This window comes from Spinacia oleracea, chromosome 4 (genome assembly GCF_020520425.1).
Source record: "Spinacia oleracea cultivar Varoflay chromosome 4, BTI_SOV_V1, whole genome shotgun sequence".
Classification (NCBI taxonomy): Eukaryota; Viridiplantae; Streptophyta; class Magnoliopsida; order Caryophyllales; family Amaranthaceae; genus Spinacia; species Spinacia oleracea.
The window spans coordinates 157,933,817-157,949,995 of record NC_079490.1 but is presented as its reverse complement, the minus strand read 5'-3'; the positions used below and the strand labels follow the sequence as shown (position 1 = coordinate 157,949,995).

General features: G+C 40.7%; 1 protein-coding gene across 1 annotated transcript in view; it reads left to right on the top strand.

The window, feature by feature from the left end:
- The window catches only part of LOC130460139 (uncharacterized), a 30,440-nt gene extending 14,558 nt beyond the window's left edge, over window positions 1-15,882 (top strand). Inside the window, exon 8 of the mRNA XM_056827826.1 lies at window positions 15,548-15,882. Coding sequence (XP_056683804.1) covers window positions 15,548-15,589 — 42 coding nt within the window. The 3' untranslated portion in view covers window positions 15,590-15,882. The remainder of the gene's footprint in view (window positions 1-15,547) is intronic.
- The last annotated feature ends 297 nt before the right edge of the window (window positions 15,883-16,179 follow it).

Here is a 16,179-nt window from a genome sequence, read left to right as displayed (position 1 = left end):
GCATCAACACTAGAAGAGGTCGAGAACGGATGGGTGAAGACATATCAGTGGGTCAACGCAAAAGGAATGGAATTCAAGATGAGTACCGGTGAAGGACCAAAGTTTTATGAGACTAAACCCCAGGCTTGAGCCACATAGAGCACCATTAGTAAAAAACGCCTAGTAGTTCTTTAGATTGATAGAAAAAATCATAGAGACTTTAGATGGTCCTAAGGCCCTTTAGAATATGGGTCAGTTATATTTCAGTGTGTTTTCCTTACTTTCCGAATCAATAAAGGCGTAATATTTCTCCTAAAATTTTTATTCTAACACTAAATAAACACCAAATGTACTTGCAAAATACAAAAATAAAGAAGCGGCCCACTCTAGGCCCAACAAACAAAGCCCACTCGGTTTTGAAATAGTGCCATGGGAACCAATTCCCGAAACCCACAAAATAAACCACACTATTCCATTCATATCCCCAAAACCTAAAAAGCCAACCAGTGTCATCATAAGAACCAATCCATGCAACCCAAAATCAAAGGAAATCAAAAATTTAAAATGTTACCAAAAAAAAGATTCATGACACATAGATTCCATCATACCCTTCACTAACAACCCAACTCCAAAGCATACACAAAGATCTTCATAACTTCCGCACCCTAACTCCATTTTCAAAACTGTTTCGAGTCACCAAAGAAAAAAATTAATCCGGACAAAAGTGCATTTCACGCTAACAGTCAAAAAAGCCTCCAAGATAGCCTCAAAATTAACTTTAAATACGAAGCAAAATATCAAGGCACAAAAAAAAGGGAATAGAAATAAACGCAAGAACATGTGAAGCAAAGCGTCAAAAATTGACCGCCCAAGTCATTTTCAGCGCCCAGGGCTGGGCGCCGAAAATTCTGACGCCCCAGCCTGGGCGTTGAAACTCTCTGCCTGCCAAAAGTTTTCTTTTTGAAAGTGCTCGTCATTTTATCCGCACACAACGGAAAAATAGAGAACACTTGGGGGGTACAGTACGTATCCAAATAGGTTTACCAAGAATATGGCTATACAAATTAGTCGAATTTTACGCAACCTATGGCAAAAAAAAAAAAAAACGGCAGATGAAAATAATGATAAATACTTCACTCATTTGACCGATCAAGTAATATGTTTCCACTTCAGGACATATCTACCGAAATCCGGCATACTAGAACTTATTCTAAAGCTAGAACTACGCGCGACCTGATTCTGACAAGATACGTAGGCAATCCTTACCAAGGATTCGGTCCAAATAAAAAAATATATTCTTTGTGCAAAAAGTGTTAGACGTATAAAATACATAAAAAAGAGGAGAAACAAAATAAAAGAGTGAAAATGAAAACTAAAAATACGCCTTTATTAAAATATAATAAGAAGGAAAACAGAGTGCTAAAAATAAAAACAAACACGACTGAAATAAATAGAGGGCACCTACACCCTAACAAGAACTATACTACTCTAGTTCTTCTGGATCATCAAATAAAGTCTTGTAGAGGGAAATATTCGCAGGATCCACCCCCACAGTCCTCTGCGCTGCCCCAATGTCAATCTCCATAAGAACCGGCTCCTGGACACTAACTTCCAAAGATGCCAAGGCTTCAGAAACATTCTCAGTTATAGCCCGCTCAGCCTCAAGGGCACAAACAATGGTGGGAGAAGGATTATTATCATCAACTAGACTAGCCACTGTTTCTACAGGCGGCTGAGCCTTCCTAACCCATACATTGTTCCGGCGACGATCTCCGCGAGAGCTTGCATTTCTTTTGACAACAGCAGGCCCCTTCATGTTAGGCATCTTTTTAGGCCTGAAACTGGAACGGGGAGGAACTTCCTTTCGCTTTCGATCAGGACGAGCTTTCACAGTCTTAAAACTATAGGTACGAGGTTTGGCAGAATCAGGACCCTCATACTTAACACGAATACGAGGTATCAAAAGCTCAGCCGGCTCCCCATTACGAGCCTCGGTCCTCACATCTTTGTCATCGGAGCTCATCCACAACTTGTAATTTTTAGAAAGACCCACAAAGCCATTTGTAGCTACGGCCCAACGCGGGAGACCATCATAATACTTAGCCCACGCTAAGACCCGTGTTTGTGAAAAGGCCGCTACCTTAGGTGGTACCGTATCAAAAAAGGGGATAGTCTGCCTTAAACCATATTGACGCATGACTCGGTAAGGGAAAATATAAATGGGACGAGATAGCCCCAACAAAGAAACATAAACCGATACATCAGAACCCCCTGTCATAGTAGTCAAACCCCACCATGGTACCACCCACTTAATAGAACAAATGCCATAAGTAAAAAAGGAGGTCCATTCGGCCTCGTCCTGGACTTGGTGCAAGTATTTTCGGTTACCCAAAGCTACAGGGCGATAATGTTTAGGATCGGCAGGAGCTTCCAAAAGTCTAAGCCGTTCCGCAAGCCAAATCTGCAAAAACAGGTACGATCGAATCAAAAGAATGAAAAGAAAGAAAAAACGGTTCCTGGGGCGCAGTTTCAACGCCCAGGACCAGGCGCCGAAAATTCCAGCGCCCAGCCCTGGGCGCTGAAACTCAGCCCCAAGCAAAAAGAAATATATGCAAAAGGGACGTGTATGCGCGCAAAGAAAAAAATCGATTACCTGCAGTAATAGGGGGCTTCCCTTAAAATGTTCGGACTTGGCATCCTTCTTCAGCTCATCCGCACTCAGCAAAGTCTCGGCAACAACCAACGGCATGATAGAATAGCAACTTTCCATCTGGCTAATCAAGGGGATCAACCTTATGTCACCGAACTCACCATTGTTATTCGACAGCAAATAATGATTCAACAAGCAAAATACAAGGGCTCGAATATTCAATTTCTGTTCGGTCATATTTTTACTAGGCCTAAAGTGATGTTTTACAAGTTTTGCCAAGTTAACCTTATCATCTACAACAATTTCAGCAAACATGTTATCATCTAGCCCTAGGAAAGCCCTTATAGTTGTTTTACCCTCTTCAATAGTGCCAGGGGTAACAGGAGTAGCATTAGTAGGATAACCAAGGATCGCAGCAAATTCATCAGGCAAAGGACATATTTCATTGCCCCGAAAGGCAAAAACATGATGATCGGAGTCCCAAAAGCTTAGGGCAGCATGCAGAAAGTTATAATCATTATTAATTTGTTGTAAACCTTAAAGTGCCTCTAAGTGGTATTATTTTAACAAAGCTTTTTCTGTGGGAGTAAGCGCCCGCAGCCAACGCCTAACAGTCCGTTGGAGTGAGAAAGTAGGGATCGACATGGCAAAAGCAGTGAATAATTAGAGCACAGCAAAAGAAGAGAAAGAATTTGAGAGTGGTGGAAAATAAGGACGTATCTAGCCCCTATATATAGCTGAACGCACCCAATAACATCCTGATCCCATTCGGAAACGTGTTTAGAAATCCGAAAATCAAATATTACCAGGAAAGGACTTTCAGCGCCCACCCCTGGGCGCCGAAATGTTTAACGCCTGAACTTGGGCGCTGAAAATGCAGCCCAAGGCCCAGATTTCACAAAACACGGAAAAGGAAAGGACTTAAGACCGTGTTGCTAAAACACGAGGCCCTATTGCAAGTAGAATCAAGCCCAAAGCACCTTTAGCTCCCAAATAAGCAAGAAAAAATAATAACATTTGGTCGAAACTTAGACTCGTCTCAGAAAATGCTTATGTACACTTTCAAAAAAGCAAGTTAAATATCATGGTCATTCTTTGAAACACCAAAAATATATGTCGTCAAGTCATTGGTTTTCCAAATAAAAAAATGTTTGTCTATCAAAGGGTTAATCCGGGCCAAGCTAAAACCGGATGTCGCCTGAAAACTAAAGTCGCACTCCACGGCTTCGCTAAAGTAGCACGCTACTATAGAAGGTCGCTCGCACATACGAGCATGACCCCAAACATGATTACAAGATGTGAAAAACAACCGACGAGCCCCAGTGCTTGGGGGCTCGCGAAAAAAATAGACTCCAACGAGGAGCGCGCGATCAAAATCACATTCCCGGACTGCGCCATACACCATATCATGTTTGGATGTCTGAAACAAGAACAACAATAGGTTCGACCTCATCGAAAGGACGTCACTGACGCTTGTGCACGGTCCTCTGATCAAAGACCAAGTCGAGCCGTAAAGACTAGCTCAAAATCACGAAAGCGGACGGTCGCAAGACAAAGATCGGTCTGAACACGTTGTCAGCCCACGTTCAGGTTACAACTAAATTCGAGCACCCCTCGAAAGAATTCGCTCTTGCAAGAATGAAAAAGAAATTCTCAAAAGAAATCACAAGAACCAAAGAAATAGGAACTTGCCCATCTTCAATCGGCAAGATCGCGTCACAAACCGCGCGAGTTCCCAAATCGAAAAGAAAACGAATTCAGGGACGTCCACCCTCAGCGGACAGGGCTCGCCCACCCTCAGCAGGCGGGGTCTGCGTCACTAGCCGCGCAGGTCCTCAGTTTTCGAAAAAATAAAATCTTCAAATTTAAAATAGGCTCGCCATCTTCAGCCGGCGGGGTCTACGGCGCAAACCACGTAGGTCCTTATTTTCAAAAAAGCAAAATAAATTTCAAAATAGATTCGTCCACTTCTATCGGACGGGGCGTCCACCCTCAGCGGACAGGTTCGCCATCTTCAGCCGGCGGGGTCTACGTCACAAACCGCGTAGGTCCTTATTTTCAAAACATCAAAACAGATTCGTCCACTTCTATCGGACGGGGCGTCCACCCTCAGCGGACAGGCTCGCCATCTTCAGCTGGCGGGGTCTGCGTCACTAACCGCGCAGGTCCTTAGTCGCTGCAGCGATAACTTTTGCTGGATTTTCCTTCGTTTTACGTCCTATAAAAACAAGGGTGCTGGATTTTCCTTCGTTTTACGTCCTATAAAAACAAGGGGGTTTTCTCGTTTAGCTAGCCCTGAAAATGAGAATCTTTAAAAAAAAACGTTTTTACCTCGTGATTGGGCTTGGCCAGGCCCAATTACACTTTATAGCTTTGATTTCGAAAACTCTGTAGCTACTCCCAATGACAAAGTGAGGGAGTTTCTACGCACCTTTAGATCCTTCCAATAACAAAGTGAGGAAGTTTCTATACTAATAGTTGACAAATCCCAATGACACGTGAGGGATATGTCGACACTTCAAGTGATGACCCTTAAGTCAAATGTTATCACTCGGGGGCTCGTGAGACCCTCGCAAAACAGGTCACAATACACCGTGGCTTGTGTGACGCACTCCGTCTAATACTTTGACCATCGTCTAACTCCAAGACTCAGTCAAAGTGGGGGCTAACTGTAGACACCTACTTTTGTCCCCATTCCCGCAAGGAAAAGGTTCGATGATGAAAACGTAAATCTCCACTTGACAACGCATCTCCTGTAAAATAAACGAATCTCGATTCCCCTTTTCATTTCACCTGAAACCTGCTATTTATAGAAACCTGCTAAAAATAGTAACTGCCGTAAAAGGTAGCTTCTAAAAGTGGCAAATCATAAAAGATAGAAACCCGTCAGAATTAGGTGTTGCATTCCAACATAAATCCTAAATGAGATAGAAAACTGCGAGAATCCTATTCCTAATATGATTCGGAAATAAGAGTTACGTATTAATTAAAATCCTAACGAGCCTAGAGTTCGTAACGGGCCCAGACGCATTCCGTCATAAAATTAATACGCGCTAAAAGACTCGAATTAATCTCAAACTCTACGGATTTCAGGAATCCAAATCTGACTAAAGAAAGCAGCCCAGACCCTATTTTCAACGCCTGGCTCTGGGCGCCGAAATCTTCGGCGCCCAGGCCTGGGCGCTGAAAATACTTGGGTACGTGTTTTTTCCTAATTCTTTGTGGATTAGAACTCTGCAATTCTATCTTTCCACGAACTCTTCCCTATAAATAGCCCCCTAAATTCGACGTGAAAGAACACAACAACACACAATTATATTATGAGTATTGACTCCAACCCTTATCCTAAGCCTCTCGCTGCGAAATTGTTCACGCGTTCTGTCGCAATCGATCCATAAATCGAACAGAACGTATCCTGTCCCATAATTGAGATTCGTTAAATAAAAAGGAGAAATAGCAAAGTCAAAGTGGTTAGTTTTCTGAGAACCGTGACGCACCTCTCAAGGGTGCGTCGTAATGTGTCCCTTTTCGATGATTTTACTGCTTTCCTCGCCCTTTTTATGAACTGTTAAACTAACCTAATCTGATTGTTCTATCACGCCTAACAAATATAATATTTTGGGAAATCGGATTATCATGCTAGGTCCCTTACTGCTATTTAAATCAGATAATCACGATCGAATTAGTATTATATTTTGCATATTGCTAAAATCAACTCAGATTAGTTTAATAGTCAACGCATGTCCCTTTAATTATTTATGCTGAGCTAGTAAGGATATCCTGCCTCTGGAGTTATCGACGAGCAAAGTACTCCTCTCGGTAGTTACAGTCCCCCGAACCCTCAATCTCTACCTTGCGGGTGTATATTGAGAGATCCCCACACCAGGGATCACAAGGGAACCTACGGCCGTCGTGGTCAAACATAATTGCACTCCCTTTATGTCACGATAACCGGATTTTGTCAGTTTTTCTCATTGTCGTTAAAAACTGAATGGCGACTCCTATATTACTAGTTAATTGGGTGTATACTCACAGGAAATCTAATTACACTTGATTGAATAAAAAGAATCGTCACACCCACGAGGGATGAGGTCACGCATTTGCCTCATGCTTTTTCGACCCCCTCACAGGGAGAAATCCCAAGCAAAAATAAAAAAAGAGAAAAAGAAAAGGGAGAGCGAAAAGAGCCATGAAATACTTAGCCCGTACCTCCCAAAGTGGGAAATCTACCCAAGTAAACGAAGGAAAAGAATTGAGTCAACCAATCCAAATCATAAAATTCTACAATGTCTACCCTTTCCAATCCTTATGCTCTTAGACGCCTTCGCTCTGGGGTCCCTGTTCAGCTCATTTAACCCATCCATGTTCTCATTGCCATAACCCAAGAAACCATTACCTCAACTCTTGTTTTTGAACTTGTTATCAACCGCAAACCACGCACGGCCATTGATACGTGCATCGTGCCCATCATTTCCAAAGTCCAAACCTGCTCTTACACCACCATTAGCATAATGACCATATAACTTGTTTGGATACATCCTGTTGATATACCCTTAAGCCTTCCCCATGCTATTCATTGGCCTTAGCAGATATAATCCTCATGCTTGACCAATACCTATACAACTCAACTTATCCTATCTCATTGAACCCATCTTTCAAACCGTCTTGAGTCACAAATAAAAAAAGACAAATGAAAAGTACATTCTACGCTTAACGTAAAAAATAATAATAATAAATAATAAAAAAGAAACTTTGCAAAGCGCCTCTAAAGTTAGTCTAAAAAGACAAAGAAGCATTTAGCGCGCAAAAAAGGTTCACAAATATTTGGCACAAAACCAAAAAATCTGCCCAGATATCATTTTCAGTGCCCAGAGCTGGGCGCCGAAATCTTTAGCACCCCAGCCTGGGCGCTGAATCTCTCTGCTTCCTAAAATTTGTCCAGAAGTGCTCGTCATTTTATCTGCACATACACGGAACAATAACGAACACTTGGGGGGGGTACAACACGTATTCAGATATACGTACCACAAAAAAATACATGTTCTCAAAAAAAAATATATAAAACAAATTTTTGGCTTACGGCAAGGCAACAGATTAAAATAATAATAAACTTCACTTATTCTACCGTTTCAAATAATACGTTTCCACCTCAGAACGTACTTGTTTAAAATCGGCATTCTAAGAAACCATTTTCTGGCTAAGAACTACGCAAGACCTGATTCCAAATTAAATCTATTTAAGGCGGATACGTAGGCAATCCATGATTCGGTCCAACCAATTTGCAAAAATATTAAAGTCTATAGAAAAACAAGAATAAAGAATAGAAGTCCCTTATTGAAATTTAATTACTTGCAACCCAAGTCGAAAGAAAAGTCAAAGGAAGAATCCAAGTCACCAAGATGCCAAAACGAGCACACATCGAAAAATAATAAGGGCACGTACCCTTGCTAGAAGGAGCACTCACACTCCTAGGCACTTAGCCAAGACTCAAAAAGATCGCTTTGCCTCAATTGAATGGGGGCTAGCGCAAGCATCCATGACCTCTAAAAGTACTCGACTTGACCCTCCCTAAAGCGAACTAACTCACTTAAAGACCTTCTTTCACCACTAGACACAGTCATAATCGCCAACAAGTAGTAAAGGCAGTAAGCTTGCAATAAAGAGAATTGTTCTACGGCATTGCCCCATCGTTCCTTCGAACTCAGGGCACCCGTTCATGGTAATTCAAATGCTTGCGAATCCCCTTTGAAAAAAAAACAGACATTGTCAATAGGACTTGGCACTTAACCAAGGCTCACCCTACTCAGACATATGACACGGGCATCTAAAATCGAAATCTAAAAGCATCATTAATGGGAAGACATAATAGCAATTGGGGGCTAAAAATTGAAATGAAAGAGCTAGGGAAAGAACTAAGTATACCTTGACCTTTTGTACAGACATACACCAAGTAAATCTAAGTCGATTTGAAAACGGTTTATATTCCCGTAATTCTGGAAAGGATGGCCCTAAAAGCCTAAAGCATATGCCAAACGGGCACAAGTATATCTTGACGCCTGCACCCTGGCTTCCAGCAAATCCTTAGAAAGCGTTCCAAAAATCGTAACAGTATTTTGATTCACTCATGTAATCCTGTACGAACCCTTCTATAAGTTAACCTACTTAGGACACCTCGGATCGTACACAGTAGGACTCGGATTTTAAATAATTTCCAAATAATTTTCGGATTTTAAATAATTTCCAAATAATTTTTAAAGACTTCTTCGAACATAATAAAGAGTCGTTGGTTTAATCTAAGTATGCGTTTATCCCGATGTTGCAAGTGAGTCAAAAAGATTTCTAAATATGATTATGGGTAAAGAAAGGCACCTAACTTTTGGTCAAGGCACACTTCCACATGTTACTACCTTGACCATGGCGATGTCGCATAATACGACATTTACAAGAGAAGTAGCAGGTCACTACTCGAACGTACCTCGCACTAAACGAGTCTGGTTCAAACTATTCATGATCCATGTCACCATGAATGCATAAAGACGTACGCAAAGCATTATAGCACCAAGCCAATCCCGTAGCTACAATTGGAGGCTTGAGAAAAACACTCTAAAAATGCTCGAAATGACGATTTTATCGCAAATTCTCGACGCTAATGCTATACATACGTCATGGGGGCACAATCCTAAGCTTTAATCGTGTAAAACAAAGCTTAGAATGGCTACAACCCCTCCCAAATTCTAAGCACTACTTAGAATATATAAAGTCACCCCACTAACAAGGGTAACTGAAAATCGCGAGTCACCAAAACTCTGATCAAACTACTGCACATAACGCTCGCCCTACAAGCGCCCGTTACACAGTCTGCCTCGTTCCAAAGCAAAAGCGAAAGAAAAAAAAATCAAGGATAAGAACTGTCAAAATATACTCAGAAATCATTTTCAACGCCCAGAGCTGGGCACCGATATCTTTAACGCCCCAGCCTGGGCGCTGAATCTTTCTGCTAGCCAAGTTTCGCCCAGATAAAAATAAGAAGAAACATCTATGAATCCTCGCATCGAACGAAGTAATAACCCGTGCACACCCACGCGGAAGGTGCTACACTTGTTCGAGCACCTGAACAAAGCGTGATGAAGTACTCCAATGCAAAAAAAATAATGATATCCCAACACCTGGAGGAATGTTATAAGACACGCTGTTAGGCCACACAAGCCTACGTCGCACCATAAGTTCAACCATCCCACGGTACAAGTCTAAAAAAGAGGAGTAAGGCATATTGCACTAATGCGGGCACGACCAAAGAGCATGTGTAAAAGAGGCAAAGACTACTTATCATGCAAGCCACACGACTTCTACATTAAGGATTAAAAGTAGCAAAATATTACCTACCATGGAAGGGATAGCTCGCATCCACACGAGCAGGAACCCCGAGGCATCTTTTTCGAAAGAACCTACAAAAATCGTACGCCAAAAGGAAGCATTCCAACATGCATACTTGGGGGCTCCAAGCTACGAAACAACCATAATAAAAAAAAGGGTCTCGAAGCAAATGTTTGAACAATCGAAAGGGCACGATGTTTGAGCCCACTTCATGAATGGGCCTGAACCCTATCAAGCTTCTAAGCAAACTATTCAAAATCAGTCATTGCTCAAAAAAATAATGATTCAAGCAAACTGATTAATGGACCGCACACAACGGCCATTCTATGAACGCTCGTTCGCACATACATATCATCATTCTAAGTATCGAACATTCACGAATGCGTTCAAAAGGAAAAATATACAACAACAAGAGCGGTCAAAGTCTTACGCCTCAAGGTATGTTCCTCGGGCCATATAGACTCGCCAAACTATCGCAATAACTGTACGCCTTAAGAGCAACAGTTCCTTAAAATAATCGCCCCAAAGCGACAGGCACCGTAGTCCACCAATCGGCTACGGCTTCTCGAGAAAATCATCACGTTCTAAAAATAAAGAAAAAAGAATACATAGAACTTCCAAGTGAAATAAACGAAAAAACAAGAGGCCAACTGTGTCATCAAAAGACCGGCCCAAACAACATTTTCAATGCCCCACCTGGGCGTAAATTTTTTATGACGCCCTGGCCTGGGCGCCGAAAATGAGCCCAGGCCCAAAAAATAGCTCTGACTTCTATAGGGCCCTGCCATATTCATTCGACTTGAAAATTGCCGAAAGTCGCACCTCACGACTTCGTCAAAGTAGCATACCACTTCAAAGATCGCTCGCACTTACGAGCACGATCCCCAAACACGATCAAGGACATTACAAAATGCATATCCCCAAGGAACCTCTTTAACAAGAAATGACCGTCAAAGCACGAATGCTTGGGGGGCTCGAAAAGAAAATATATAATATGAAAAGTTAAAACAATATTTCCAGACCATGATGTACGAAGTCCCGTGTTTGGATGTCTCAAAAAAATAAAACCAGTTTACGACCTCAAGACAAAGGTCGTCGTTGATACTTGTACGTGGTCCTCTGATCAAAGACCCAAGTGGTGGCGAAATTGAGCCATAAAGACTAGCTCAAAAACATTAAAAGATGATGACCACAAGACAAATGGCCCGTCTAAGCACGTTATCAGCCCACGTTCAGGTTACAACTAAATTCCAGCATCCCTCGAAATAATTCGCTCATGCGAGAATGAATAAGAAAAGAAATTCTCAAAGAAATCACAAGAACAAATGAAATAGGGACTTGCCCACCTCAATCGGGCAAGATCGCGCCACGAACCGCGCGAGTTCCATATAGATAAACGAATTCAGGGACGTCCACCCTCAGCGGACAGGACTCGCTCACCTTCAGCGGGAGGGGTCTGTGTCACTAGCCGCGCGGATCCTCAGTTTTCGAAAAATAAAAATCTTCAAAACAAAAAACAGGCTCGCCATCTTTAGCCGGCGGGGTCTGCGTCACTAACCGCGCAGGTCCTTAGTCGCTGCAGCGATAACTTTTTTTTGGTTTTCCGTTTTTCCCAAAAAAGATGTGAGTAGCCTTTGGTTTTCCGTTTTTCCCAAAAAAGATGTGAGTAGCCTTTGGTTTTCCGTTTTTCCCAAAAACGATGTGAGTAGCCTTTGGTTTTCCGTTTTTTCCAAAAACGATGTGAGTAGCCTTCGGTTTTCCGTTTTTTTTCCCAAAAAATGATATGAGTAGCCTTTGGTTTTCCGTTTTTCCCAAAAAACGATGTGAGTAGCCTTTGGTTTTCCGTTTTTCCCAAAAACGATATGAGTAGCTTTTGGTTTTCCGTTTTTTCCAAAAAAGAGCGATGTGAGTAGTTATTGGTTTTCCGTTTTTCCAAAAAAAAAGAGCGATGTGAGTAGTTTTTCCTTTTTTCCAAAAATTAAAGTGTTGGTTTTCCGTTTTTTCCAAAAAGAACGATGTGCTGGATTTTCCTTCGTTTTACGTCCTATAAAAACAAGGGGGTTTTCTTGTTTAGCTAACCCTGAAAATGAGAATCTTTAAAAACATTTTTACCTCGTGATTGGGCTTGGCCAGGCCCAATTACACTTTACAGCTTTGATTTCGAAAACATCTGTGGCTACTCCCAATGACAAAGTGAGGGAGTTTCTACGCACCGTTAGATCCTTCCAATGACAAAGTGAGGAAGTTTCTATACTATCAGTTGACGAATCCCAATGACACGTGAGGGATATGTGGACACTTCAAAGTGATGACCCTTAAGTCAAATGTTATCACTCGGGGGCTCGTGAGACCCTCGCAAAAAACAGGTCACCATGGCTTGTGTGACGTACTCCGTCTTATACTTTGACGACCATCGTCTTACTCCAAGACTCAGTCAAAGTGGGGGCTAACTGTAGACACCTACTTTTGTCCCCATTCCCGAAAGGGAAGGTTCGATGATGAAAACATAAATCTCCACTTGACAACGCATCTCCTATAAAATAACGAATCTCAATCACCCTTCTCGTTTCACCCGAAACCTGCTATTTATGGAAACCTGCTAAAAAATAGTAACTGCCGTAAAGGGTGGCTTCAAAAGTGGCAAGTCATAAAAAATAGAAACCTGTCAGAATTAGGTGTTGCACTCCAACATAAATCCTAAATGAGATAGAAAACTGCGAGAATCCTATTCCTAATATGATTCAGAAATAAGAGTTACGTATTAATTAAAATCATAACGAGCCTAGAGTTCGTAACGGGCCCAGACGCATTCCGTCATAAAACTAATACGCACTAAAAGACTCGATTAAGTCTCATACACTCCGGATTCTAAGAGTCCGAATTTGACAAAGAAACGGCCCAAACAGCAATTTCAACGCCCAGCCATGGGCGCTGAAATTGCCTGGATCCTATTTTCAACGCCCACAGCTGGGCGCCGAAATCTTTGACCCCCAGCCCTGGGCGCTAAAAATACCTGGTACGTGTTTTTTCCTAATTCCTCGTGGATTAGAGTTCTACAATTCTATCTTTCCACGAACTCTTTTCTATAAATAGGGCCTTAAGTTCGACGTGAAAAGACAACAACACACAATTATATTTCTGAGTATTGACTCTAAAACCCCTAAGCCTAAGCCTCACGCTGCAAAACTGATCACGCGTTCTGTCGCAATCGATCCATAAATCGAACAGAACGTATCCTTTACCATAATTTGAGATTCGTTAAATAAAAGGAGAAATAGCAAAGTCAAAGTGGTTAGTTTTCTGAGAACCGTGACGCACCTCTCAAGGGTGCGTCGTAATGTGTCCCTTTTCCATGGTTTAATTGCTTTCCTCGCCCTTTTATTAACTGTTAAACTAACTAAATCTGATTGTTCGATCACGCTTAATAAATATGATATTTTTGGGAAATTGGATTATCATGCTAGGTCCCTTAAAACAATCTAAATCAGATAATCGCGCTCGATCTAGTACTATATGTTGCATAAAATCAACTCAGATTAGTTTAATAGTTAACGCATGTCCCTTCAATTATTTATGCTGAGCTAGTAAGGATATCCTGCCTCTGGAGTTATCAAAGAGCGAGTACTCCTCTCGGTAGTTACAGTCCCCCGAACCCTCAATTTCTACCCTACGGGTGTACGTTGAGCGATCCCCACCACCAGTGATCACAAGGGAACCTACGGCCGTCGTGGTCAAACATAATTGCACTCCCTTTATGTCACGATAACCGGGTTTTGTTAGGTTTTCTCATTGTCGTTAAAAACTGAATGGCGACTGCTATATTACTAGTCAATTGGGTGTAAACTCACAGGAAATCCAATTACACTTGATTTGACAAAAAGAAGCGTCACACCCACGAGGGACGAGGTCATGCATTAGCCTCGTGCTTTTTCGACCCCCTCACATGTTTGAATTTTATGTGGACGCCTTAAAAGACAACGTATCATGGATTCAAATATAATCCTGTTTAGGCAACTAGGCACTCAACCATGCATAATTTCTTAAATTCAGACCTTGTTACAGGCTAGGATTTCATTTGTTGTCTCTCTGTTGTTCCGGGCTTCTAGTTTGAAGTTTCTGCTTTGTTTCAACCTCTCTAGTCATGTGTTAGACTCTAGGATTCTAGGTATTCAACTTGAGAAAAGAGAAGTAAAAAAATCAGAATTAGGTGGAGCAGCTGGAGCAAACTGATCAGGTGGAGCAGCTGTCAGTCCAATTGTTGCTAGCAGCTAGGATTTAACTACTAATTTTTTTTTTGATTCGCTTTAGAAGGAATCCTAAGATTTGTCTAGTCAAGTTGTCAGACATAATTTTTTTTCTTTCTTTGAGTTATCTAGTAGTAGTTTAGCTTATCCAGTTAGGTGGTTCATCCAAGTGTCCAACTACAATGCAACTATTTGATACGCCTTGAGTCTGCTTGTGTTTTACATATTTTGGCTAGAGTAGGACCACGTTTTGTTATTGGTAGGTACTGTTTACGTAGACAGACACAACATTTTTAGTGTGTCTAGTCTCAGTTTCTAGCTGATTTAGGTGAGTGTATAAGCCTGCAAGATGTTTATGTATGTTGTTTTCAGATTTGGTTGAGAAATTGAAGTGGGAAATTCTCCCTTGCAAATCATACTTTGTTTTGTTTTGCTCAGTTTCATAAATGAGCCAACCAATCTTCTCAACTTGATGATGTATATAAACGTAAAGTGGTTATTAAAATAAGAAGAGGGGTATGGTCATGTCTGATCGCAGTATCAAGCTGGAGTGCTAAACCACAAAAGCATCCAGCCGTAGGCAGAAAAAAAAGGATTTAGAAAGAGTACATTGACGGGAGTACATGTACTTCACAGTCTTTTCTGTGTTTTCAATCTGTAAAACCTACATTGCTGCATCACTTGTTCCTCTGAATTCAAATACTTAATTTGAGGAGCAGTTTGGGCCAAAGAAACATTTCCAGTTTACTGCTAGAAGAATAAATGCTTTGGCATGGAATTTTGGCTTGTTGGAGATACATTTTAGGTGAAAGTAATTGAGTCCTCGAAACAAGTTTGGATTGGTTGATTAAAGTTATTGATGTAACAGTTTAATCTGATTTGAAAAGAAGTCTTGCCAACTTGGACAGTTGGACTGAGTTGCTGACTCTTTGTGTCAAGTTCATAATTTCATATTGTTCTCTTAGGTTTTGCTATTACAGTATTACTTATGTTCAACTTGCTGCACGATATAAGTCCCTTTTCTCATGTGACAGGATAAAGTTGGTAAGTTGCCAGGAATCACCCAATGATAATTTTGTGGATATTCCTTCAGTGATATTTGTGAGATTTGTGACAGGGTAATCTGTATCGGAACTCTGAAGTAAATTTTATCTCTGTAATTATTTTATGATAATTCATGTACTACATGCGCTTGGCACATCCTTTGTTTCATCTTAACTTCAGTTCTTGTAATGCAATTTCTGGTTGTGCTTTATTTTATTATGGATGTTGGATCTTACTAATTTTATACTTCTTATAGGATCAAGATGATGGATTGGATCGCATAGAAAATGAAGATTAAAGTTGACATTGAGAATCATGCGCACGTAAGGGAAACCAGTTGAAGATGAAAAGATAGAAGACATTTAGTTTTGGATTATACATTTTAGTTTTGGATATGATCATTTGATTTTATTTTGAACATAATAATGTAATTTTCATAGATCGTACATCAAATACTATTATTTTAATTTGTTAATTAGTTTGTTAGGCAGCGGGTTGTGCTCTCTTCCTTTAGTTGTTTCCGTGTTTGGAACTTATTTTGTGTACGTACTATCTTTTGGTAATAAAATTGCTATTTTACCAAAAAAATTATAAAAATTATTATTGTTATTTATGAACCAATTTTGTAATATTTATTATTATATTTAATGAAAAGCATTACTTTGCAAGTGTTACAATAGATATTAAAAAGTGTTAAATATGTAATGTTACGTAAGAATAGAAAAGTGTTACGTTATATGGTGAAAAGTGATACCTATGATTCAATAAAGTGTTACTGTAAATCAAAAGATGATGTAAAAAAGTGATACTAATGGTTAAAAAGTGTTACCTAAGATATCACGAGTAACACTTTTAAAGTGCTACAATAGGAATGGAAAAGTGTTACAT